This window comes from Balaenoptera physalus (assembly GCF_965194825.1).
Source record: "Balaenoptera physalus genome assembly, chromosome: 11".
In the NCBI taxonomy this organism is placed as follows: domain Eukaryota; kingdom Metazoa; phylum Chordata; class Mammalia; order Artiodactyla; family Balaenopteridae; genus Balaenoptera; species Balaenoptera physalus.
The window spans coordinates 106,935,867-106,962,276 of record NC_138896.1 but is presented as its reverse complement, the minus strand read 5'-3'; the positions used below and the strand labels follow the sequence as shown (position 1 = coordinate 106,962,276).

Genomic DNA, 26,410 nt, shown 5'->3' with positions numbered 1-26,410 from the left:
AGCAAGTGTTGAGGATATGGAGAAATCAGAACCCTCAGCACTGCCAGTGGGAATGCGTAATGGTGCGGCTGAACATGGTCTGGCAGTTCTTCGAAATGTTAAACGTAGAGTTACCACATGACCCAGCCATTCCACACCTGGGTATACCAAGAGAAATGACGACGTATGTCCCCCAAACACTTCTACATGAATACTCCTAGGAGCACTGTTCATACAAGCCAAAAAGTGGAAACAGTCCAAGTGTCCGTCAAGAGATGGACGGATAAACAGAATGTGGCACAGCCATGCAGTGGACTGGTATTTGGCCATTAAATGGAACGAAGGACTGATACCTGCTAGAACACGGATGGACCTTGAAAACATTGTACTGAGCGAAAGAAGCCAGACACAAAAGGACAAACGGTGTATGATTCCATTAATATGAAATGTCTAGAATAGGCAAATCCATAGAGATAGAAAGTAAATTAGTGGTTGCCAGGGACTGGGGAGAGGGAGGAATGTGATTGATTGCTAAATGGTACATGGTTTCATTTTGGGGTGACGAAAATGTTCTAAATTAGATAGTGGTGATGGTTGCGCAACTCTGGGACTATACTAAAAAGCTCTGGATTGTGCACTTTGAAAGGGTCAGTTCTGTGGTATATGAATTATATATCAGTAAAGCTGTTATAACAAGAAAGCAAATCCCTGTAAAAGACCATTGAGGCTGTGCTTCAAGAAGAGGGGTGTGGATGTCACAGGACAGAGAGCAGGGATGCACTTCTGTTTTTACTTAGTGAAAAATGGAAATTAAATTTTTTAAAAAGCCTCTCCTTCAGTCATGTTTCTGGGAAGCATTACAAGCACTAGCCCTTGGCTGACCCTGGGTGTAGGATGCATTCCCTCCAAGAAGGAATGAAGCAGAGAGGAGAAGACTCCAGGCAGCAGCTGCTCTCAGGGCCTGGCCCCCAGGCCATCGGAGGCATGCGGTCCGGTCTCAGCACGCGGTCTCACGTCTGTGGGTGTCTTGTTCTCCACTTCCATTTTACAGGTGTGGAGGCCCACCGGGAGGATCACGCAGTGGGTTAGCAGTGAATGCAGGACTCCCCCGTCTCTGACCCCCATCTTCTTGGGCAGTTTCCACCGTCTGAGATTGAAAGTTCCCAGTTACAGGGCGGGTGGTATCCAAGAAAATCTCTTGTGCCTTTGAAGAAGGGGGACCTGTGAAGGGTCAGTTTTGAGTGACAAGGAAATAGGGCAGAAGATGCCACCTGGGGAAGGTCTGGAGGGACGTTCGAGTGACCTCTGAAGGTGCTGAGGGATGTCGGAGGAGACACAGGACAAGATCAAATGTCTGAGGATTTGGAAATCCCTGATTTTGCACCCAGCCCTCTCCTCCATCCACTTCCAAGCTCTTCCAGCCGCCCTGCTAATTGATTACGATAGTCATGTTCACCAAGTCCGTCCTCCTGTCTCCTCCATCTCAAAGTTTCCAGCTCCCAGAGATCACAGCCCCGAGGCCCCCCTGCCCCTCCCGCCAAGCTGGCGCGCTCCGGGAAGGTCCCAGCCTATCTCAGAGGAGCCAGAGGACATTACATCTGCAATCTGGCCTCCTCCGTGCATATGTCACCGCACCAGCAGGGGTGGAGCGAGGGCCCGGAGCACCCACTGAAAGGCTCCCAGTGAGGAAAGCGTTCCCTTTTTATGAGTTATGAGGCCATTTTGGCTGTGCTCAGGGTTATGGCTCCCAGTGAGTGTCACATGGGACGGCGTTTAATGGGCAGAGCCGGACAGCCCTGGACCAGGTTACAAAGTCCTCGTCCCCCCATGTGGATGCACATGTCCTTTTATGACTCTAGGCTGCTGGAAAGGACTGTGCTCATTTGGAGGGTCGTTTAAGGTCGCGAGCTCTGGGCAGCTGTAATTTATGTTCCCTTTAAAGCACAAGTCAACCGAGAGGGAGGGAGACTAGCTCTGTGAAGACTAGTCTGGGGGTTTAGAACTTGGCCCCTCTGTAGGCTGGCCAGAAAGGACCTACTATGTTCTAGGCAATGGCTGCTTTTACTATCATGTTCTTATTGAAGCCCACAGTGAACCTATACAGTCATCCCCACTTGACAGATAAGAAACAGAGATGGTGGGTGACTTGCCTAAGGTCACCCAGTGACTCTCCTTGATCTGATGACAAAGTTTTATACCACTTGGTCTCTAAACCTACAGTGCTGACCACGTGGCATTTTGTCTGTTTTCCCAGCATGTGTCATTACCCTTGATTTACAGATTAAAAAAAAAAAAAAACTGAGCCATGGAAAGTTGAAGTAACTTGCTTGAAGTGGTAGAGCTGGGATTCAAACCAAGTATTCTGACTTCTGAGCTCATCCTCTTAACTAATACTTTGCACTGTGCTTTCTGTGAGGCCAGGAGAGTGCTTTAGTCATCTTTGAGGCCTCCATGTGTTTGCACTTTGAAGTAGGTGCTAATTTGTGTTTGTTGAATGAGTGAGGGAGTGGATGGATGGAAGGAAGGATGATTGGGTAGCTGGATAGTTGAGTGGATGGATAGAAGGATGGCCAGATAGGTACGTGGATAAATGGATGCAGTGGTGGATGGCTAAGTAGATGGGTAATTGGATAGATGAATGGGTAGAGGAGTGGATGGATGGAGGGGTGGATGGAGAGGAGGGCGGTAGGGAGGAGTGGCTAAATGGGCGAGTGGATGAAAAAGTGTATAGATGGGTGAGTGAGTAGATGGGTAGGTGTTTGGGTCAGAGGGCTTTCTCATATGTAACCTATTAGTGTGTTCAAAGAAGGTGTCTAGACACGCAGACGTAGAGAATGGACTTGAGGACACGGGGAGGGGGAAGGGTAAGCTGGGATGAAGTGAGAGAGTAGCATGGACATATGTACACTACCAAATGTAAAATAGATAGCTAGTGGGAAGCAGCCGCATAGCACAGGGAGATCAGCTCAGTGCTTTGTGACCATTAGGGAGGGTGGGAGGGTGGGAGGGAGACGCAAGAGGGAGGGGATATGGGGATATATGTATACATATAGCTGATTCACTTTGTTGTACAGCAGACACTAATTCACTTTGTTGTACAGCAGAAACTAACACACCATTGTAAAGCAATTATACTCCAATAAAGATGTTAAAAAAGAAAAAAAGAAGGTATCTAGTGACAACACCTCACCTAGTTATGATTATAATGGACATTTTGACTGGAGAGGCCGTAGAACAGACAATATGTGTTGGTTCACCACTGTATTACCAGTACCTACAGTACAGAGTCTGAATGACCAAAAAGCAAGCAGATAGGAACCAGATAGCTGAAAATACAGACCTTGCAGCCTTCCTTAGGGCATACTGTGTAGAGGACCCACCTCAGAGGTTTATGTTGACGGACTGGGGCGATGGATGGGCTATGTGAGGGTTCCCAGTCTGTCCTCCTAGGGAGGAAGTGGTTACTCACCCAGGATACGAGTTCTCCAGGGCCTGTCAGAGCATTTGGGCAGAAGTTATTAAGAAAACATTTAGAGGTGTTTATCTTCCTCTGTATTTGAAGATCAGCCTGGTAGCAAATATCACGGGTCTATAGAGGCAGTTCTGTTTTGATTTGCTAATTTAACAAATGACTTCGGTCCAATATAAGGTCTGTCACTACAGCTTCCACTGAATCTGTTAAGGCCTCGGATTATACTTGCTCTTTTATGTTGTGAAAGCATGTTTTTAATGGCAGTTTGTCCCCGTCTGCTGTGCTCACAATCCCTCAATAGGACAGTGAAATAAATGAGCCAGAATATCATCAGAGAACCCAAACCCTTGTCTCCTGACTTCCCTTTTAGATCTTTCTAGAAAACAGAAGTGAGAGGAAGAAGGAGAATAAAAAGAGCCTGAGCCACATTTCTAGCCAGAAGCTAAGGTTGGATTGAGGACAGATGGTTGGTGGGTCAGCAGTAACTATGTTTGTCTCTAAGGTCTGAGCGTCTTCAATGGAGGGCAAGATCATTTTAGTCAAACGTGTTATAGGTTAATTATTGTATGGTTTATCTTAAAGTGTTAGAAGAATACATACTGTGACTTCATGGGTATTATCACTCAGGATGAGGTCAGAATAGTTCAAATGTTAAAAACGAGCTGACATTAGACGACAGTCGGTCAATAATGGAGCAGCCGTGCACAGCCAGGCCAAGCTGGTAGGGAGGAGAGCTCACATTTATTGAGTTATTAAGTGTTGGGAACTGTTCTTAGTGTCTTGCATTATTTAATTCATTGAATCCTCCCAGGAGCTCAGGGAATGGGGCACTGCTGAGGCTTAGGGAGGTTAAACATGGCCATTAAGTGGCCGAGCCAGGGTTTGAACCCAGGCGGTCCCACCCAAGAGCGAGCTCTAATCGCTGCACTCTGCTGCCTCTCAGAAAGGAAGTAAAATAAGAGCACAGACAACAAAAGCAAAGCTCCTTTTGCCCTTGCAACCTGAGACCCAACCCCACACATCAGTGCACCGAGAGAACCCGACTGGACCTCTGTTTTCACGTCTCTAAAGTGGGATCGAGTGTAGGCAGAGGCATCTTCAGAAGCGATGTGTGTTGGTCCAGATTTGCCACGTGACCTTGAGCCAGCCTCTCCGCCTCTCTGGAGGTTTGGTGTCTATGAGCTCTCTCCCCAGTGTCACCCATGGCTCTGCTCCGAGGAGTCCAGCCCTTGCCTGGTTTGAGGCAGAGCCCCCGGATGCCTGGTGGAGTCTGATGCTGGGCAGACTTCATGGCAGCATCAGGGCCCAAGGATGCCCACCTTCCCCAGCCCCAGGTTGAGTGGAGCCTTGCCTGGCAGGCTGGGCTGTTGGGGCCAAATCCCAACAGCACTGGAATATCCCTGAACAATTTGAGCAAGAGGGTGACAGGATCAGATTGGATTTGAGAGGGTCCCTCTGGCCGCTGGGTGAACAGATCGGAGGGCAGTCGGGGGGAATGGGAGCCAATAGGAAGCAAGTGTTACAGACGTCCAGGCAAGAGATGGCTTGGACCACAAGGCTGTCATAGAGATGCCAGCGGAGTCGGGGAAGATTTGAAGGTGAATTTGGGAGAGGTTTAATGTTCAAGCAGCGGCTGGCTGTGCAGAAGATGCTCGGGTTTCCAGCTTGCTGCCTGGGAGGATGGAGACACCCTTTACCCGGCGGGAGGCTTGGCTGGGAATCCTTTCCTCCTTCACAGCACGTTCTAGGAAAGGCCTGCTGTATACCTGCTTTTCCTTGATAAGGAGGAGGAATGGTCTCGGGGCACAGTTAACTGCTCCTTGCCTCACCATTACTGGCCATCCTTCACAGGGCCTAATGGGCTCCTGCTGGGGCCTAATGTGGCCATTCCTCATGGAGGGAGAGCAGGGCTCTGCTCCCTGTCTGAGGACACGCACAGCTCTGGAGGGAGGGGAGCTGGGCTCAGTGAGACTGTCCACGCCGTCACTTTCTCGAGCATGGTTCTGAGCTCCCTCAGCAGGTGCGGCGTTCCTGAGCTTTGGGCCAGGGGACAGCTCCTTAGAGGAGGGAACTGGTGGCCCCAGCAGGAGGGGAGGCTCTCGCATGCCTTTGTACACCTCCGTGGTATATGGCTTGTTGCAAAGTACTTGTTTGCTCTCATAGTTTGAAAGAAAAGAACAAAGTAAATCTTGAAAAAGAGGAAGAAAGAGGAGTGGCCAGAAGGGTGTGCAGTTGGATGGCAGAGCGGGTTGTGGCTCAGCTTGGATCAGGGCTGTGCCTCTGCAGACAAGTGCACAGCTCCAAGCCCTCACCACTCTCTCACACACACACACACACTCTCACACACTCACACACACTCTCACACTAACACACACACTCACAGTCACACACACTAACACACTCACACACACACACACTCACACACACACACGCAGCAAGAGCCCAGGCAGGAACAGGCTGCTGATCTTTCTAGCCTCTTCGCCAGTGTGTGGACCAGGGGACGCCCGTCCTGCTCCAGGCAGACCCTTGTTTCCTGGGCTCCAGGTGTTCTGGAGAGAGGTGTCCATGGTCTGGCTCCTATGATAGTCAGGAAGGAGCTCCAAGAAGGGCCTCTACTTGCACTGCAACCTAAGGCTCAGTTTCTCCTCTCCTGATGTACCCACCCTGGCCATGCTTCCCCCTGCCTGAACCAGACCTGAGGCAAGGGCCCTGCACCTGCCCACCGAAGGCCTGGGCTGGAGTTGGCAGGGCCACTCCAGAGGATGGAGGTTCCCTCCTCGCCGCCCCTCCTCCATCTGTCCATCCATCCATCCATCCATCATTCCCAGAGGGCAGGAATCAGTATTTGATAAGAATTTAATAAGACAAGATGCCTGAATTTTTAGCATGAAGAGAAGTTTTGTGAGAAGTTGTCTGGGACCACATTGCCAAAGGCAGGAGGGAGCCATTGAAGGTTCTTGAGTAGGAGGGGGACGTGGCCCAATTTCTGTGGTAGAATGATCAATCACTCTGCTGTGTGGAGAGGGAGGCTGGACGCAGGGAGCAGAGCAAGGAGGCTGTTGTGATGGGGCCAGAGCATCCTCTGTGAGGAAGGTTTAGAAGGCAGAGAAAGGAGGGTTCTTCTGCTCCAGGTCGGCTTATGTCACATGCCAGGCTCTTTGCTGCCTCGGTGCCTTTGCACATGCTGCTTCCTGCCTGGAACACTTCCCCTCCTATCACAAGGCTCCTTCTCCTCCTTCTGGTCTCAGCCTCAGAGATGCCTTCCCTGACCTATCTAAACAGCCCCCCTCCTTGTTACTCTCTATGAGAGCACATCCTTTTCCTTCACGTGTCACAATTTATGATCATATATTAGCTTTTCCCTTTTTGAGGACAGGGACCATATCTGCTTTATTCACCGGTGTTTTACCCACTGCCTAGCTCTGTGCCAGGCATAAAGCAGGCAATCAATAAATACTTATTGAATGAATGTATTATTTAATCAATTAATGACAATGCCTACATAATAGTCATAGTTATATAGATATGAGAGTATCACACCTGAATAAGCTTTCTACATATTGATCCTCACAGCATCTGCCAAGAAAATGAGAATAGGAATCATTATTCCAGAGTAGCCTAGGTGGAAACTGATACCCTGAGCTGTGTCTTGTCCATGATCTGGCTGGCGGCAGGGCTCGGGCGAGGGGCTAGAATGCACATCCCAGACTCTGTCTGCCACGTCATTGCATCCCTTCTTCAGGCCCAGAGGACACGACCACCTTGAGGACTGACGCTGCTGCGCAACCAGCCCAGTCCAGACTGCCAGACTGATCACAGTGAACATCTCTTGCCCTCATAGTAATTATTTGTGCCTTCCTTCAGCATCCCAGCCTACCTCGTGTCTAAGGGAGACAAGTCTGTCTTGAACAGCACATGTAAAGGTACTGAGGCAGCAAAGAGCTTGGAATGTTCAGGGAACTAGTAGGAGAACAGACTGGCTGGAGTGAGGGCAGGAAGGAGGTCCGTGCCTCGTCCTATTCACTTCTGGGTCCTCATGGAAGCACAGAGCACTCATTAACGGCTCATGGCATTAGTAGGGCGCCTGGCCTGTTCGCTTGTTGGACAGGGAGCTCTAACCCTCTCTCTCCTCTGCTCTGACCCCAGCGCCTACACAGAGCCCTATAAGGTCTGTCCCATCTCGGCGGTGGCCCCCAAGGAGGACCTCACGTCGGATGAAGAGCGGGGAAGCTCGGAGGAGGAGGACAGTGCTTCAGGAGACCCCAGCCTCACCCACAAGGTAGGGCTCCCCACCCCAGGCAGGGGGCCGGCGGGATGTGGGCGTCAGAGGTGTGAAGGCGGAGAGAGGGTCCATTCCTGCCCTTCTCCGTGCGGAGGGAGCTGTTTTCAAACAGCTGACCCCAAGCTGGATGCAGAGGCTGAGTCACAGGGCAGCTGGGGCTGCGGCCTGAAGACACATGGCAGACACGGGGGCGCTGATGCTGCAGGGGTGACTGCTGACATCCTCCTGGGTCCCAGGAAGCCTGGGGATGAAGTGGAATAGAGCCGCCTGATTTGAATCCAGACAGGGCTGGATTCCAGTGACCTTGGTCCCCCGGGCAGCCTCACTTACCTCATCTGTGAAGTGGGAATCATGAGGGTAAGATGAGTTAAGGGTTATGAGCAAGTTTCGTGAAGTGAAAACTTCAGAATGAGAGCTGGTGTCCCCGTTGCCTGCAGTGCTGCTGAGCGGGGCAGGGCTGAGAGAAGGGCTGTCACTTCTCTGGAGGCGGATGGCGAGTTGGGGCCCAAGTCACAGCGGAGGCCCAGACCTTCGCACTGGGCGTCGGGCATATAGGGTGTGGGGTGGTTACCTCTGCTCGGCCGATCTTGTCCTTCCATGCCCCTTCCAGAAGGCACGGGCTGTCTCCCGTGTTTCCCGTTTGCAGAAACTGTCAGAGCGGAAGAACTTGCCCAGGGCCACATGGCTGTTACTAGTGTCACCCAGGAGACATCACAAGGTGCTGGGGGCCAGGAATTTAGACCAGGGGGACACCCCAGCTGCACAGAAGGTTGAGACCAGCCTGAAGTTCTCCCCCTCCCCCATCTCGCGGGCCCGCTCCCGTCTGCCATCTGCCAAGGAGGAGCCAGGGCAGCAGAGGAAGTGCCCTCGGGCCCCTGTTCCTGTCTGTCTCCCACTCTGGGCATCTTCCCCTCCCAGCCTAGGTGAGGCGGGCCCCTCTGATTACAGACTCTTCCTGTGGGGGCACTTGGTACAGGTGCCTGGCCCCTACCAAGCATTTTATAAATGGGCGTGTCTTTGATTTTGTTTCATACACTGGATTTCTTTTAAAAATTCACTCTCCTGTCTGCCCAGGTGCCCAGTGCTGTGGGAGCGGTGAAGGGGGCTTTCCCACCGGCTCGTCCGCACCCCCTTCCCCTTCCCTCTCTAGACAGCGAGCTGTCTGCTGGGCACTCCGAGCTTCCTCGTCTGCTCTTTCACTCCTTACAACCACTTTGAAGCCGGTACCGTTGTCTTGTTTTGCAGTCGAGGACACAGAGGTTCAGAGAGGTTAAGTAACTTGCCCAAGGCCACACTGCTAGTGGTTGAAGGGGTTGGACTTGAAAACAGGTCTGACTCCAAACCCAGTCTTGTTTGTTTTTCCACTGCAATCCCGGTGGTGGCCTCCTCTTATCTCTCCACTTCTTCCCCTCACCCAAGAAGAGGCTATTGGCTCCTGGAGTGGGGAGAGGGTGACAAGGGAGGCAAACTTTGAGTGAGCAATGTCCATTTAGAGATGATTTTGGCTTTTCTGGGCATCCCTGGGGTCATGGAGCCTGGGAGCAGAAAGACATAGCTGTCATCGGGGATTTGGTCCTTTCTCTGAAGCTGGGAGCTGGGGCTGGATCCCAGGCCCAGAAGAGTTGAAGGGCTGAGAGGGCAGTGGGGCCCACGTGCAACTTTCTGTACCTCGTGATGATTTCCCAGCAGTCACTGAGTTCTCTGTTAAACCTTCCTCTGGGACCACCTGCATCTCCCCCTCCAGCTGTGTTACCACTGGCTGGTCACTTCCCATCCTGAGAAGGACGGTCCTGTCATCCTGAGAGCACAGAGGGAGAAGTGTGGGTCCAGACTCCCCACGGCAGGTCAGTCCACTCGGGAGCCCAGCCTCTTCAGCTGCCGAGCGGACTGACTGCCACCCCCCACCCCCCGCCATGCTCTCCTCCTCCTTATGAGGCCTTCATGAGGTAGCAGAGGTAAAATGGCCTTTAGAAATCAGGTTCTCATTGCCCGAGGTGTGCTCTGCTAGATGATCCTCATAACGTATGAAATCATCACGGGTGAGGGTTAAGTGCCCTGGGACACTCATTCCTGGTCCTTGTGCCCTTATGGAGGTAACCGGTATGCAGTTTGGTGTGTATCCTTCCAGAACTTTTTCCCTGTATTCACCTACATACATCATCATTATGCGTGGGAAATGGATGGTATTGTTTGTGGAGTTGTGATTATTTTTTTTTTTTCCGTAAACCACGTCAAACTATAAGAAACGGGGGTGGAGGGGTAACTTGGTTGGGTTCATTTACTAGTACCTAAGAGATCTTCCCACATTGGTACGGGGAGCTCTAACTTAATTTTTTCCTGCCGTATAGTATTCCAGTGTCTGGATGTGCTGTCATTTATTTTGCCCTCCCCCTGCTGAGGGACATTTACAATGTCTCTTTTTTTTTGCTCAGTGGACAGCACTGCAGGGCACCTGTTCATACCCCTCCTTACACACACGTTTTTGCGGAGGGTGGATCCCAGGAGGGGGTGGATCCGAGAGCACTTGCAGTTTCACTCAGTCTTCATACCTGCTGCTAAATCCCCTGCCCCAGTCTGTTACAGACACTCCCTGGCAGCCCTCAGGGTGGAAGGGCTCCCAGATCACTGGGAGCTTTCCAGACTGAGCAATCTTTCCTGGCTCCTTTTTGCTGCAGACGGTTTGGTGGGGCAGGGGTGGGGTGGAGGAGCATTTACTCCTTATTCTTTTGTCTTCAATTCTCTCTGAAAATTCTGTTTCTCTAAAAGGCAGACCTCGCCTCCATCTTGTCCTGGGGGAAGTGGGACCCAGATTACCATCTCCAACCGTCTCAGAGGGGCAGACCTGGACCAAGTGTGCGTGATCATAGAATTGCCTCCCCGGGGCCTTGGGAGGCGTGTTTGGGGGTGTGGTGGTGAGCCCCACCCTTCTTACAGTGTGATATGGTTTATGTAACAATAAATAAAAAGTGGTGAGCCCCACCCTTCCCAGATGTTTTGGGGTGACCGAGTCAGGAGGGGAGAGGATTTTGGAGCAGGACAGGATACTGAGCCCAGCTGGTCCACCCACCTGTCTGACCTCTCTCTCTCCCACTCACAGATGTACAAAGGGTGTGGGTTGAAGGAAAGAGGGGGCAAAAAAGAATCAAGAGGGACCTAAAAATAGATCTAGCAATGAAAGGAGACATTCAAAGGCGGGCTGTCGAGTTGCCCCTCCCCGACAATGCGCCTGGTTTTCAGGCTAATGGGGACTTTTCAGGCGAGATACCAGCTCCCCTGAGACCAGCCCAGGAGTTGGCGGCCCCTCCCGGCTACCTCCTCCCTGGCCGGGCTCCCGCTGTCACCATGGACGTTGTTTCCTGGCCGGGTCCACCCCTGAGCCCAGCCCTGTCCCCTGGAGCAGACCCATCCTGCCTTCACGCCCTCCCTGGTCCCCGCCCACTCAGGACGTCCCCTCCCTGGCTGCACCCACGGTCCCAGCGGCCTGGCCCGGGCCTCCTTGCTGACCTCGTGCCCCTAGCCTTGCACCTGTGGCCTTGCCTGACCATCTCCGGGGTTAAAGGATCTGCGTGGGGAATTCCCTGGCGGTCCACTGGTTAGGACTCTGTGCTTTCACTGCCAAGGGTGAAGGTTCGGTCCCTGGTCAGGGAACTAAGATTCCACAAGCTGCGTGGCGCAGCCAAAAACCAAACCAAACCAAAAAAAAGGATCCACTTGAACCCTGGTCATTTCCACTGGGCGAGTCCCCAGCCTGTGTTAAATGTCACACTTCGCCTTCTCCATGCTGGAGACCCTGAACCCCCGTTCCGGCTGCGCGTTGGCTCCACTGCAGACACGCACTCCTCCGGGCCTCGGGGAGCCCATTCCAAACCTGCTGCAGCTTCCTCTCCTGCAGCCTGTTCTCCTTCCCAGAAAACACTCTCCTGTCGATGTGAACTCCCTCCCATCTGCACCTCTTCTCTCTGTGTCCTCACCCAGTTTCACCCGTTCCTCCTCTTCTTCAACAGAATTTTATTTACTTACTGAGTACTTACTGAGCACCTACTATGTGCCAGGCACCCTTCTAAGGGCTGAAGATACAGCAGCCACAAGTCAGACCAGGTGTCTGCTGGCTCTGCTAGAGTCTACATTCTAGAAGGGGATGAACAATCATCCAGAAAACTCCCAAGGTGGGTTTAGGTGGTGAAAGTGCTATAAACAACGAACAAACAAAACAAACCACTGTGGCGGAGGACAGAGCACTGGGGGTGAGGAGAGGGAGGAAACTTAGACAGGGAGGCTGGAGAAGGCTGTTGGGTTTTTTTTTTTATTAATTTTATTTATTTATTTATTTATTTTTGGCTGTGTTGGGTCTTTGTTTCTGTGTGAGGGCTTTCTCTAGTTGCGGCAAGCGGGGGCCACTCTTCATCACAGTGCGCGGGCCTCTCACTGTCGCGGCCTCTCTTGTTGCAGAGCACAGGCTCCAGACGCGCAGGCTCAGTAGTTGTGGCTCACGGGCCTAGTTGCTCCGCAGCATGTGGGATCTTCCCAGACCAGGGCTCGAACCCACGTCCCCCGCATCGGCAGGCAGACTCTCAACCACTGCGCCACCAGGGAAGCCCCGTATCACATGTTGTTTTTCAGTTCATCCATCGATGGATGCTTGGGTTGCCTCCACTTTTCCACTATTATGAATCAGGCTGCTGTGAACATGCGTGTACAGATATCTCTTTAAGACATTGCTTTCAATTCTTTTGTATATGTACCCCGTAGTAGAATTGCTAGATCACATAGTCATTCTATTTTTAATTTGGGGGGGAACTGCCATACCATTTTACAGCTGCCCCATTTGACTTTCCCTCCAGAGATGCAGGCGGGTTCCAGTTTCCCAGAGAAGGCCTTTGTGATGAGGAGGCACCCTTCGAGCAGGGAGCTGAACATTGTGAGGGAGGAGGAAACGGGAGGGTCTAGGGACAGAGCATTCCGGGCCGGGGGCAACAGCGCAAAGGCGGGGCGGGAGGTGGGAATGAGCCTATACAGCCGAGGTCAGCGTGGGGGGGAGCAGAGGAGAAGGGGGTGGGCTGGATGGGTTCTGCAGGACTTGGCTCCACCCACAGGCATGCTCCTCCCTGCTCTCCTGCCCCCCTTGCTGCAGTCATTCGCCCTGCACACTGTCCACCTCAGATCCCAAGCCTCCGCTCTGGTGGTCTCCCCGCCCTGGGAGCTGCCTCGGCTTCTCTGGCTCCGTTCTCTCCTTGTCCTCTCCCTACTCCCCTGACCATCCTCTCTGCCCACGCCTCCACGTGAGGTGTTGACGTCCCGGGGCCTGGGTTCCTCCAGCCCCGCTGTCCTCCTGTGTCCTCTGCTCAGGCAGCCCCTTCCGGGCCAGCGGCCAGCCCTCCTCAGGTGTGTTCCCGGAGCCGACCTTCTGCCCCACCCCTCCCTGCGACCCCGCACTCCATCTGCCAGCTGCTTTTTGGGGCCCTTCTTGGAAGCCCTGCAGACACCTCAAACTGGACACATCCCAAGCTGAACTCGCCATTCTCCCATGCCCCCCACCACCCGCCCGCCCGCCACCTGCCTGCTTCTCCACTTGAGTTTGCTATTCTGGCGGTTGGCACCAGATTTGAAAGATTTTAAATCCCTGGCATTTCATCTTCTGTTGCCATGTCTTAATTATGGATCGAATGAAATTCAGCCTCGAAGGCTACAGAACGAGTCAGTCTGTTCTGTAAACCACCCCAGGGCCTTTGCACTTGCACTTGCTTCCAGTCTAGATACTCTTCCTGCCCTTTGCACTGCTGGCTGCAGGTCTCAGATGAGATGTCACCTCCTCAGAGAGGCCTCCCTGCTCACCCTGCTCACTCCTGTCATTTCCTTCCTCATGCTTATCTCAAGCTGTGATTATGTTCTTTATCTTTCTGCTTACTTGCATATTGTTTGCCTTCCCCTCTCAGAGTAGCTCCAGGAAGGCAGAGACCATGATTGTCCTATTCACAGTTACATCCCTGCTGCCTGGCACATAAAATAGTATTGAGTAAATATCCTCCAAAAACTGAATAAGTAAGTGAATGCATTAGACTCAGTTCCTGCGTTTAAGTGAGGAAAACAAACTTCGATGAATGACAGTTTAATAAACAAAAACACTGGTTTGGTCCTGTACAATTTACAGCGCACAGCGAGGGATGGAGTCGGGAGCCAAGCCTGCCTCTCACCGGCCCCACAACAACCATGCAGAGGGCACAGCAATTCAGCAGAGTAACGCAGAGACATTTTCAGGCAGTGCTGAGCGGAGGAGGAGGAGGGTGCAGACTCTCAGAACCCGAAGCGGAAGGGAGAGAACAGGAGCTCAGAGGTCCGGGAGGCATCCTGGGTACCCGCCTGTCTCACACCCCTTGTTCAGGGCCCTGGAGGGCTTGCAGGCTGTCAGGAGCCAAGAAGCTGGGGATGGGGGGGGGCCGTTGGGATCCCCTGGTCCCGTGAGAGCTTATTCTGTGGCTGCTTTTCCTCTCTGCCAAGTCTCAGACGTGCCCCTTTGACCAGTTTAGAATTCGGGCCACAGGGTCACACTCGCCCTCACTTTCTCCTTCCCAACTTCGTGACAGTCGCTCTCTGTGCCTGGTCTACAGCCCTGCTGCTCAGAGTTGGACATGTGGACCAGCAACACCCCAGGCCCCCCTACATTTGTCCAATCGGGATCTGCATGTTTACAGGAGCTCCCCCCCGGTGGCTCGTATGCCCACTCAGGTTTGGACTCTGGTCTGTATGTCAGCCGTCCAGTCTGTATGGAGCACCCCAGTGCCCCCAGCTCTCCGAGGTGCGGGAAGGGAAGCTGGTGGGGTGCCTGACCGGGGGGACTTACAGGCAGGCTGGAGAATGAGAAAGCTCCTTATGTGGTAATCTCTAAACTTCACATTTTATACACTTTAGTGAGGGTTACGTCTCACAGTTTTTTACAAGACAAAGGCTGCTCGTGAGATGGAACAATTTTGGGGCAGCCATGGCGGCCTCAGCTTTGTGAGCTAAACCCTGAGCAGTGTGACTATCCCAAGTCTTAAAAGTCAGGACAATCAGGGAGGTTTCCAGGAGGAGGTGAGGCATAAGTGCTCTGTGAAGGAGAGTGGGACGTGGCTAAGTAGAAAGGAGAGAGAGGGTACATAGGAGGCCAAGGCAGACAGCACGAAGGCATGGAGGCCAGTCACTGAGTGGCTTCTTGACTTGTGGCTGGTCCTTCCCCGAACCGGAGTGAGATGCTGAGGGCAGGAAGGCTGTGTCTCGTACGAGCCGTGTGCCGGCCTTTCCAGTGAGCGCTGGCCCGGCCACAGTTACCACCACACTCTTAGGCTCCCAGAAGGTGAGAGAGCTGACAGAGGCATTTAGAGGTCACTTCGTTTTATTTTTTTTATTGTGGTAAGAACACTTAACATGAAATCTACCCTCTCAATGTCCATCGAGGGATGGATGGATAAACAAAGTGTGGTCTCCACATACAATGGAATGTTATTCAGCCTTTAAAAGGAAGGAAATCCTGTCACGTGGTACAACATGGACAAACCTGGAGGACATGGTGCTCAGTGAAGCAAGGGAGTCACAGAAGGACAAATACTGCGTGATGCCGCTTACAGGAGAGATCTAAGACAGAGTCATAGGAGCAGGGAGTAGCATGGTGGTTGCCAGGGGCCGGGGGCAGAGGGAATTGGGTGTGGAGTCTGTGATGCACGAGATCCCTTCATCTCACGGGAGGGAAGACTGCAGCTCCTGGAGAGGCCGCTGCTCGCTCGTGGCTGTTTGGCACGTTGGCGGCAGAGTCAGGAGTAGGCGCCAGGTCTCCTGATGCCTCATTCGGGGTGTTCCAAGATAGCGTGCTGTCCTCTATTACAAACTGCATCCGGAACCAAAGATTCTTTGCAACTGAAAGTTTTCTAGAGTATCTGGGCCAAACCCAGACTCACACCAGCCTGTGCTCAGGAACTAGAATAAGGCTGGGTGTCAGCAGGAAGCGAAGCCTACCACTTGGTCCTGGGGGAGGAGGGGGGGAGGGGCTGTGTTTGGTCCCTCCTTCTTCCCCCCTTGTCTTGCAGGTGTTGCCTCTCCTTTGCCCTCCTCATCCCTCCTCTGCCACCTGTGGGAACACAGGCGACAGCTGGGATGAAAGATGAGCCGTCTCTCCCTGAGCGCCTGTCTGAATTTTCCAGCGGCCGCTGAAGGCCGTGCTGGGAGCCCCGGTCTGCATTCCAAGGGGGAGGTGGCCGCTGTCCGTGCGGGTGGTGCCCCGAGGGGCCTCGGAGACAAGCCTTCTCCTGGGGTCCCTGCCGCCCCGTGAGTCTGGCTCCCTGAGCACGTTCCCTGCTCCAGCTGTGGCCTCGGGAGACCCCAGCAAGGCCCCTCGCTGGGACCCTCAAAGTAGCGAGGACTCATTAGGAATATTTCCCCAGGGCTTGAAACAGCCCTGGACGGCAGCCCCTTCCCTCTTTGCGGATGTGCCCCCCTGCCCCGCCCACGGGATGTGCGGCTGGCAGACGTGGAGCATCGGGGGGGCCTGCCTTGGCGCTCTGCCTCACTGGGGTTAAGCGTGTGACCTAGAGACACTTATTCGATCACAGGGAAGTCCTGGACACAGGCACCTGTGTGAGCCAAAAAGCCCCGAGGAATGAAGGTACGGTGCCTGGAAAAGGTCTTTAGGCGGAGTCACAGGTGCAGGGTAGGACTTACTTGTGCCTCAGTTTCCCCATCTGTGAAATGGAGGTAATAATAATAGTTCCTCATAGTTTTCTTGGGAAGATTCAGTGAGGTAATTCGTGTAAAAAGCTCAGAGCCATATTTAGCACGTACTAAGTGGTCAAGAAACTCTAGCTGTTATATTATTAAGTAGGTATTGTTATTATCCCTCTTTTACCGATGGGGCTCAGAGAAGAGAAATAAATTGTCCAAGACCATAGGTTTAGGAAGGGCTGGAGCCCAGGACTTGAACCCAGGTCTTCTGACCCCAGAGCGCAGGTCTCAGCATCAAGCTGGACGACAAGTTCTTTCTGTAAGTCCTGGGGAGCCACTTGGGAGTGCAAGTGACAGCAGAAGGCAGTCCCCACAACCTTGTGTGGATTGGAGTGGGTCCAAGGCTGCAGCTCTCGTGAGCTAAGAGGGGAGTTCAGCTGAGGGTGGAGGGGCGCTCGGGAGCTTAGGTCCCCACCACCTCAGAGCAGGGCAGTTCTGAGTGGGGACAAGGCCCAGGTGGGTGGAACAGACATAGAAGTAGGTGAAAGTCGTCTGAGAAGGAAGGGAGTCTCCAGGAGGTGAGAGGCTGAGGGTTACGGCGTGGAGGGTGGAGTTCCCAGGTGACCACAGGCTGGGGTACAGGTGTGAACTAGGGAGGGGACACTGAGCCAGGCACCAAGACGTCAGGACATGGGGCTTGGCCCGGAGCTGGCAGAGACGAGGGTAAAAGGAAAGAGGCAGCTGTTGAAAGGCAGAGCAGGTATCAACCCAGGGGGCCTGCAAGCAGGGAGAGAGGTGACAAAACAGGAGCTTTGGAGGTGGTTTCTTCCTCTTCTGCAGGACAGGACGCTGTGGAGAGATGGTGTGGTCCCCGGGGAATACGTAGGGCCGTGCTGAGGGCCAGGCCATACAGCCTGGGGCTCATTACCCTCCTTTCACAATAACAGTAACGGTGATTGTTGTTATAATACAGTGGCAGTGATGCCTCCTCTTTAGAGCTTCACTGAGAATGAAGAGCTTTTCGGTCCACAGTCCTACACGATCAGTGTGACAGCCTCTAAAACAGTGGTTCTCAAAACCTTTTGGTCTGAGACCCCTCTGTCCTCATAAAAATGGTTGAAGACCCCTAAGAGTTTTTATTTCTATAAGTTATATCTATCCATAGTTACCACATGAGAAAGTAACGCTGAGAAAAACTTAAAACATCTGTCTTTTAATTCATTTAAAAATAACAACAATAGACCATTATATGTTAACATAGATAGCACTTATTATGAAAAATAGTTGTTTTGCAAAATATTTAGCGAGAAGAGTGACCAGGTTTTACATTTTTGCAAACATCGTTAACGTCCGGCTTCATAGGAGACGCCTGGATTCTCCTCGGGTTCCGTCTGTTGAAAATGCTGTTTTGGTCAAGTTTAGTGGAAATCCAGGCTCACACAGATAACGTAGTTGGGAAGGAGAGGCAGAACCCTGGGGCTTCTCAGACCAGACTTGGGGAACCGCTGTTCTAGAAGGGGCCTAGGAACCCCTGTCTTATAGCTGGAGAAACTAAGTCCCAGGCAGAGGACCAAGACTCCCAACTCTTTCTGGGTCTGTTTAGCCAGGAGGGTCCCTAAAGGAGGACTGTTCCTCCCGCCCTGCGCTGGTCCCAGAATAGCCAGCACTGAGCCGGCAGGTTTGCCTGGGGCCTGGGGAGGAAGTGCGGCTGGGTGGCCCAGGGGAACAGGGGAGATAAGCCGCTTGGACCTCGGGCAGAAGGGCGGCTACCTGATGTAACCCTCACAGCGCCAGCCTGAGAAACGCGATAGCACGGGCCCAGCCCCCACGCGCCGGGGAGGAACCCTGTTCCCAGAAGTCTGTCCCTGGACACTGCCGTCAACCGCGGAGTTCATTTCCTGGTTAAACAAACATCTATATTAAATGGCCCGGCTGGGCAACGCCCAGGAGCAGCTTCTGAGGAGAGCCCCAGGCACATGGCCTGCCAGGCCTTCTTCTCTGGCTGGCAAAGACACATCCATCATCAGCAGAGTCACTAAAGCAGGACGGCCTGTGCATCCCACCCAGAGTCTGCCCGTCTGGCTGGAGGGCCTGGGAGGGACGTGCAGAGTGGCCCGTGCCCAGAAGTCCCTCCCGGCAGCTTCAAGATTGTGACAGGGTAATGAGGGCAACTCCAGAAGTTCGGAGGGGTGGGGCGGGGACACTCCATCCATCGTCTCATCATCTGGTCCTTGCAGTGGGGGAACACTGACCCCATCTTCCCGATGAGAAGACTGGCGTCGGAGGAGGGCTTGCACTCGGTCACATAGGTGCTCGTGGCCTGGCTGGGGTGTGGATCCGGGCGTCCTCGCTTCCGGCCCTGCTCCCGTTGCTGTGTGCCGTGGTGGGTGCTGCTCTGCGGGCCGGGCATCAGAAAGGGCTGTGGCAGGAGGACTAGCCCGGGCGCCCTGGAGTGCTGGACTCTGCTGCCGCCTTCACAGTGCAGGTAAAGGGTAGGTGTCTCCCAGCTTGAAAGCCCACCTCCTCCAATGAGCAGAGACATGATTTACTGAGCACTTGCCAAGTGCCAGGCACGCTGCCAAGTGCTTCAAGGTTGGAGCTGACTACCTGGCTTTGAATCTTGACTCTGCCACTTACTAGCAGTGACTCTGGGCAAAAGGTAGGACTTACTTGTTCCGTAGTTTCCTCGTCTGTAAAATGGAGATCATAATAATAGTATCTACCTCCTAGGTTGTTGGGAAGATTCAGTGAGATAATACATGTGAAAATCCTAGAGCCATACTTAGCACAAACTAAGTGTTCAGTAAATGCTAGCTCGTATATTATTAGGTAGGTATTATCATTATTATCATCATCATCATCCATGTTTTACAGATGGAGCTCAGAAGAGAAATAACTTGTCCAAGGGCATAGGCGTAGGAAGGGGTGGAGCCCAGGACTTGAACCCAGGCCTTCCGACCCCAGAGCACAGGTCTCAGCATCAAGCTGGATGACAAACGAGAGTTGACTCACAGGCCCCTGGAAGATTGGACGTCATCTTGATTCTCGTCTTCATCTTATAGGACCGATCTCCTGACCCCTGTCCTTTCTCTACAAAGTAATTCTCTTTACGGGAGCTTGACCACAGGGTTTTCTTAACTGTTGAGGCCTGTCCTGGCAGAATACGTTTCCGTTGTGAGGGTTTTGTTTACGAAGGCTTTTTGCGTGTGGGACTCTGCAGGATCCCCTGCTTGGGAAGTGAGCTGCTCTTGCCTGCAGAGCCCCACGCTAGCCCTGTGGATGCACAAGGCAGACCGGGAATCATGATGCGGCGCCCGTGGAGGGCGGGAGGCCAGGTGAGGCTGGAGGCCTCTGCACGCCTCACAAGTTTCCCTCCTGCTCTGTGGATGGTGTAACAGCATCACCCACCACAGAGGTGGCAGTGAGAGGCGGGAGGAAGACTGACCGTAGGCCCAAGTTCTGCTGAATTTGGGTGGCCTTGGAGAGACTGAAATCTCCAAAACACTGTGCTCTTAGCCAAGAAGCTATTAGGGACACACCAGCTAGGGAAGGGAACTCGTTTATTGAGCACCTACTATGTGCTGGGCACTGTATCTCAAGTCTATCCGTTTATTCAAACGTTTCTTGAACATCTCCCGTGTACAAGGGTAACATTAGGTAGTGTGACTGCTATAAAGAAAAGTACAGCAAGAAACAGGGTTCGAGCAGAGGTTCTCACCCGAGGTGAGCTCTTGCCCCCCAGGGGACATTTGGCAGTGTCTGGAGACACGTTCAGTTGTCACAACTTGGAGTGGGGCTACAACTGTCATCCAGCGGATGGAGGCCGTAGATGCTGTTAACAGTCCTGCAGCACGTGGGACAGCCCTTGCAGCGAAAGCTGTGTGGCCCAAAATGTCAGTAGTGCCAAGGCTGAGAACCCCAGACTAAGACTGACTCTGGGAGTTCTCTGGGTCGGGTGGTCATGGATGGCCACATTGAGGATGTGACTTTTGAGCAGAGACCTGAAAAAGTCAGAAAGTAAGAATGAGAAGAAGATCTGGGCAAGAGCATCACAGGCAGAGGGAACAGCAAATGCAAAACCCGAGTTAAGAGTGCATCATCCCAAACACCAGTGTGTGAGACCGGGTTGGTCATTCTCCACGTATTTCAGGTCAAAAAGCTGAGGCTCAGAGGTCATGGTTTGCCAGCCGTGACACAATTACTTGATGCTGGAGCCAGGATTGGTACTTAGGTGTGCTTGATTCTACGGTCCGTTTGCTTTCCTCTGCCTCAACTGCTGCTATCAGAGGAGTGGCTCAGCCTCTACTCTGCAGTTGAGGCCTTTCCCTACTTGACCCTGTAAATTATTTGTTCTTATTCCATCCCTGGGCACCTGGTTCTGTTCCTCAGGGTACAAAAAGCACAAGCATAATGATAGCTGTTAGTGTCTAGTGTTTACTGTGTGCCCGACACTGTTCGAAGTGTGAGATGCAGATATGGATACAGATACAGAGAGGTCTCTATCTGTATATATACACACTCATTTAATCTTCACAATATGCATGTGTGTGAGATACCATTATACTGTTGTGCCCATTTTACAGATAAGGAAATGGAGGTACAAAAAGGTTAAATGACTTGTTTAACTAGTACAAGGCAGAAGCAGGATTTGAGCCCAGACTGCCTGGTTCCGGAGTCCGTGCTCTTAGCCGCAGCCCCGTGCAGCTGCTCCCTCGACAGGCAGTGCGTTTCTGGTCACTGGAGTAGATCATCGCATCTCAAGTTTAATAACACACAGGTTCAGCAGAGAACGGCCTTCAGAGGTCACTTTACTCACACATGGGAAGCTAAGGCCTGACCTCGGAAAGTGACTTCTGCAGGGTTGCACGGGAAGGTGGCAGGAGACCGGAAACCAGGAGCCATGCGTCCCGGCAGCGCCCTCTGCTCCGCGGCGGCCACCCCGCCCAGCCTCGCCTGCACGGGCCCAGTGTCTTTCCCCATCTGTTCTGTCACTGCCCCATAGTGTCTCTGCTCTTCCGGATCCACCGCAGTGTGTCTGATATCCGGCAGGTTTGGGGCCACAAGGGGTGCTCGTGGCAGAAGGCCCGGGCCTCTGCCTCGGCCCCCACCCATCCTTCCTGTTCATAGGCAAAATCTCAGTTACTGTCGAATCTCACAGGTGCGGAGGCTGGGGTTCAGATGGGTTAAATGGCTCACCTTCTGAGGTTAGCCAGGAGAGTCAGTACTTCCCAAGTGGTATGAACATTCATTCATTCATTCATTCATTCTTTCAGTAACAAAAGAGGACCATCCCCAGGCTGGGCACTGTCCTGCAGAGGTGCACTTCCCAGGGGGAGTGCCTCCAAGGGGAGACGTAATCGGTATCCTGAGAGGGGGCTGCCCAGAAAGGACACCTAATCCAGCCTGTTCGGGGAGGGGATCAGGAGTGCTCCTTGGAGGAAGTGATAGACACCATGGCTAAGTCTCCAAGGATAACTGGGTGGTGGCCAGGCAGAGAAAGGAAGAGTACACTGAGGTGACAGCATGTAAAAAAACAAGAAGAGAGAGCTCGCTTGGCACAGAGAACCGCAGGTTGTTCAAAACCTGCCGGGCTGTGGGCAGAGTCTGCGTGGGTGTGAGGGCGGCTGCTTCCCGAGCGCGCAGGCTGCGGCAGGCACTGGGCTGAGCACTAGATGCTGTTAATGTCCACGTTGCAGATGAGGCAGCCGAGGTGCGGCGAGGCTGAAGATCACACAGGTACTGAGAGCCGGGGTGCGCGGAGAAGCCTGTGGAGTTCACCTCCGGCAGCGTGATGGTCCTTCTATACGCCTGACTGACACTTGTGGAGCTGGGATTCCCCTTCTGCTGCCCCCATGGGTACCGTCCCTCCTGATGGCTCTGTTTCCTCCCACAGGTGGACGGACAGTCCAGAGCCCACGTCATAGCAGAGGAACTGCTGTCTTCAGAGAAAGCGTGAGTCCCCAAGCAGCTGCCTGTGGCCTTGAGCTTGTTAACAGAACATCACCCCTCCCTGGCTTCTACAGAATGAGAATTAATGCACACTCAAACCTCTTTCCCCCTGCAGATACGTGGAGATGCTCCAGCACCTACATCTGGTGAGTTAATCATTTTAATTGTCCAAAACTAATCGCCCTTTTACAAGGCTTTGATATAAGGGGCAGAAAAGCAATGAGGAGACAGAGGTGCTTTCCACAAGCAGAGGCACCTGTTCACCGAAGCTTTTCAGGGAAGTGTGTCTCCTGCTTCATGTGCTTCAGGGGGCGAAGAGCACATTCTTTCCATGGAGCTACCCTCTGCCTGGGTGGAGGGTACATAGGGGACGTGCTGAGATTTCTGGAAGGATGTTTGTGATCTCCTCGACCCTCTCATTGAAGAAGACAGAAGGAGGACAGATGTAGTTCTGAGTCGTAGCTGTGTGTGCAAGTTCACGTGTGTGGAGTGGGGGCATGCATGTGCGTGTGTGTGTGTGTACAGGTGTGTGTGCTTATTGTATGTTTAGGTCTGTGTGGAGAAGGTGATGTGTTTGCACAAGGACCAGGCAGCTGGGGTATCAAGAGGCTTTTTCAGTCACCTTGGTATTGGGACAGTAACACCTGAGCCAGTGGGGTCGGGGGAATCCTCTGGATTTTCAGAGGAAAAGAGGCCAGACTGGGGACTGCCTGGATTTCTGGCACTGCCACCCTTCACAACCTGCCAGACTGCCTGGAAGGTCTCCCTGTGCAGTCAGTTCAATTCAGTTCAGCGAACGTTTTTTGGACACTTGCTGTGTGACAAGAGCTGGGGATGGAAAGTCGGATCAGACAGGTCCCTTCTGCAGGGGCAGTCTGGCCAGCAAAGGAGACAGATTGGTGAATGAGTAATTATCCGGAGCAAAAGGGAGTGACTGACAACCTCAGGTAATCTAGGCAGGCTTCCCGGAGGGGGTGACTTTGGGGCTGAGTCATAAGGAAGGGCAAGGGAAGAGGGTGCAGCAAAGATGTGGGAAGTGAGGGCATCTGTCCCATAAAGGCCCTCGTGACCGCTGCCTGCTCGGCTGGGCTCTCTAAGCCATCTGCAGTCTCCTCATAGTCTGGCACCTGATCCCATGCTGCTTTGATTCGTCTTTGTGTCTTTCCAAGAATGTCAGAGCTGGGAATGTCCATCCTGAGCGTTTTGTCGGTGGTGATGCAGAGGCCAGTGCCCCCCGGTGACTGAGCCAGGAGGAAGCCCCAGGTCTCCTGACTCCTGATGCGCTGCCGTCCTGTGTTAGTCACGTGTCCCCTCCGCCTTTGGAGCTCTTCGGGGCAGGGGCCTTCCTGCCGGCAGCAGGGCACCGGCACCAAGCCAGGTCTCCGGTCGAATCCTGCTGAGGTCCTCTCGGTGACATCACCCTGGTGTCATGTTGCCATGTGAACAGAGGCACCCAGGTTCCCGGGAGAGCGGGGATAGAGCACTGCTCTGGCCCTGCACTCCCAGCCCCTCGTTTTTGCCCTTCAGGCTGAGAACTTTGTGTGGGTGATTAAACCCAAAAGCCCTCAGGTGTGAAGCGCAGCCGCCCCAGCATGGCAGGAAGCATCACTCTCCCTTTTGTAATGCTTCTCGCTTGCTTCTGAGCTGGCAGCTTGACAGAGGGGCTGCGCCTTTTTGTTTTATGACTTTGTTAAGAGGGTTCTAACTGGGAAACTTCCATCTCTGTTTGCACTGCTTCCTGCCAGTTGGAAAGATGCTGAAGCTGCTGGTAATCCATAATAATATCCTGAGGAGGGGAAAAAAAGAGCCCATTAAAAAAAAAAATCACAACTCAGAAGCTAGTTGTGGGAAATTGTGGCCTGGAGCTACATTGTGATGTTAGTGCTTATGGGGATAGAAGTGGCAGAAACGCCCCAATGTGACTCCAAGTCCTAGCCAGGGACACTAGTCCAGAGGAGACCACAGACTTTGGGGCGTTCTCCACCACTCCCCTCCCTGGGTCTGTGTCTGATTGCTAAGGTTGGCAGGTACTCTCAGAATTTCTCTGTGGAGATCTGCTGCTTTTGAAATCCCAAGGCTGCCTGGTGGTGGGAAGGGCCCAACTGTGCATTTCAAACCTCCCCAGCTAGAACAGTCCTCGACTCCATCGTGCTTTTGTTGAGAGGGGGACAGGGATGGCCTCTGGCCTTCTGTGTTAGGGATTCAACTTTGTGTTTGTCAAATGGTAGATAGCGCTACCTCAGGGATTAAGAAAATTTCTGATCATCCAGAAGTGAATTCTCATGGTCAAGATCTTGTTTTTCTACAGCCTATTAACTAAGAATGGATTTTACATATTTTAAACACTTGTGAAAAAAGAGGCAAAGAAGAGTATATGACTGAGACCATATGTGGCTCACAAAGCCTGAAATATTTATCATGTCTTTACAGGAAATTTTGCTGACTTCTGGTTTAAAGACTTGCTCTATCCTTCCATGAAACCAGTCATAAATGCATTCATCCACCTGCCCACCTGTGTGTATGATCAATCTCTCACCCACTCATCTAGCCAGGCTTTCACCCACTCATCTGTCCTTCCATCTGTCCATGCACCTAGTGATATGTCCATCCACCCATCCATCCAGCCAGTCATTCATCAAACTCCCCGTCCACCCATTCATCCATTCACCCGTTCATCCATCCATCCATCCATCCATCTATCTATCTGACTTACCCGTTCCTTCTGGACAGAACATCACAGGATGTTTACAACACCATAGACACTGAGATAGGCCTTGGACCCCCAAAGAGGGAAAAGGCCCCCAACCTGCCCTTGAGTAGGTCTCCTTTTTCTGTTGAGGGAAAGGTTGGAGGTGGGGAGGAGAACTATATACGTGAACAGTTGTGCTACTCTGTGGTAAGTATAATTTGTGCAGAAGTCTGCACGAGCACGGGGGACAGAGAGGCTTATTCCCCTTTGGGGTATCCAGGAAAGTTGGCAGAAGAGGTGCCACTGACATGGACTTTGAGGGAGCCACCAGGCCAAGGTGGTGGAGGAGGGCAGGTCGTCAGCATAAGAACACTCACAGGCCTAAAGGAACGTGATGTGTGTGGAGAACAGGGCACCATCACACGTCGTAAGAACATGGATACGTTTGGAAAGGCAGGTTTCCAAGTGGGTCAAGTGATGGGTCCAAAACCAAGGTTAGGACCAAACTGAGATGTACCTGAAATGCCAAGCCAGAGGGCTCCTGCTTTTCCTTGCATATAATGGGTCATTGGAGATTTTAAACTGATGTGGCCCCTAGACACCTTTAATTCTCTGTTTTCTCATCTAAAAAAAACCCCTCTCCTAGTGTAACCGAAAGTGGGGTCTGGCTACTCGCCACTCAAAAGCCAATAAAGAGACCACATTGGTGGAAAGGAAAGTTTGCTTTATTTTGGATGCTGGCAACTGGGGTGGGGAGTGGCAGAGCGCGGACGTCTATCCAAAGGCCGACTCCCCCCCACTGACAGTCGGGGGCAAGAGCTTTCATAGACGGAGGGAGGGGGCTCCATGCAGAAACAGCACAGTCAGCTCTGACGGTCGTCTTGAAATTGGTCTTCAGTGGTCTGACCAGCAGCATCTTGATTGTATTAGGTACAGTTAATCTTCAGTTCCAGGTTCGGTTTGTTTCCATCTCTTTGAGGCCAGTTCTCGGAATTGTGGCAGCTTATGTCATGGCTACAGCCTGGTCATCATGTAGTTAACTTCTTCCACCTGGTGGGCGTTTCAGTATCTGTAAGACAGCTCACAGGATATGGCTCAGGATATTATCTATAGCCCTTAAGGAGGAACTAAAGGTCCTTGACTATGTTTAATCACTAAACTATTATTATTTGGTCTCCTTTGACTGTTTTCCTTTGTTTCTGCATTTTCTCATTTCTCCTATTAAACTTATTCTTTGGCCAAAATTTTTCCACAGACAGAAGGCAGGCTGAGGACATGGGGTAGGGGGTGGGCAAGGACCATAGAGTCCTGCTCCGTTTCACTATCAGTCGCAGAAAATTCCTACCATGGG

General features: G+C 52.5%; 2 protein-coding genes across 4 annotated transcripts in view; one reads left to right on the top strand and one right to left on the bottom strand.

Annotated features, from left to right (window-relative positions):
* The window catches only part of MRPS25 (mitochondrial ribosomal protein S25), a 229,285-nt gene that overhangs the window by 34,168 nt on the left and 168,707 nt on the right, over positions 1–26,410 (bottom strand). The gene's annotated exons all lie outside the window — the stretch shown is intronic.
* The window catches only part of FGD5 (FYVE, RhoGEF and PH domain containing 5), a 114,817-nt gene that overhangs the window by 41,723 nt on the left and 46,684 nt on the right, over positions 1–26,410 (top strand). For both annotated transcript variants that reach the window (XM_082413451.1, XM_082413450.1), the window contains exons 3-5: positions 7,598–7,730; positions 22,315–22,373; positions 22,486–22,516. In XM_082413451.1, coding sequence (XP_082269577.1) covers positions 7,598–7,730; positions 22,315–22,373; positions 22,486–22,516 — 223 coding nt within the window. The remainder of the gene's footprint in view (positions 1–7,597; positions 7,731–22,314; positions 22,374–22,485; positions 22,517–26,410) is intronic.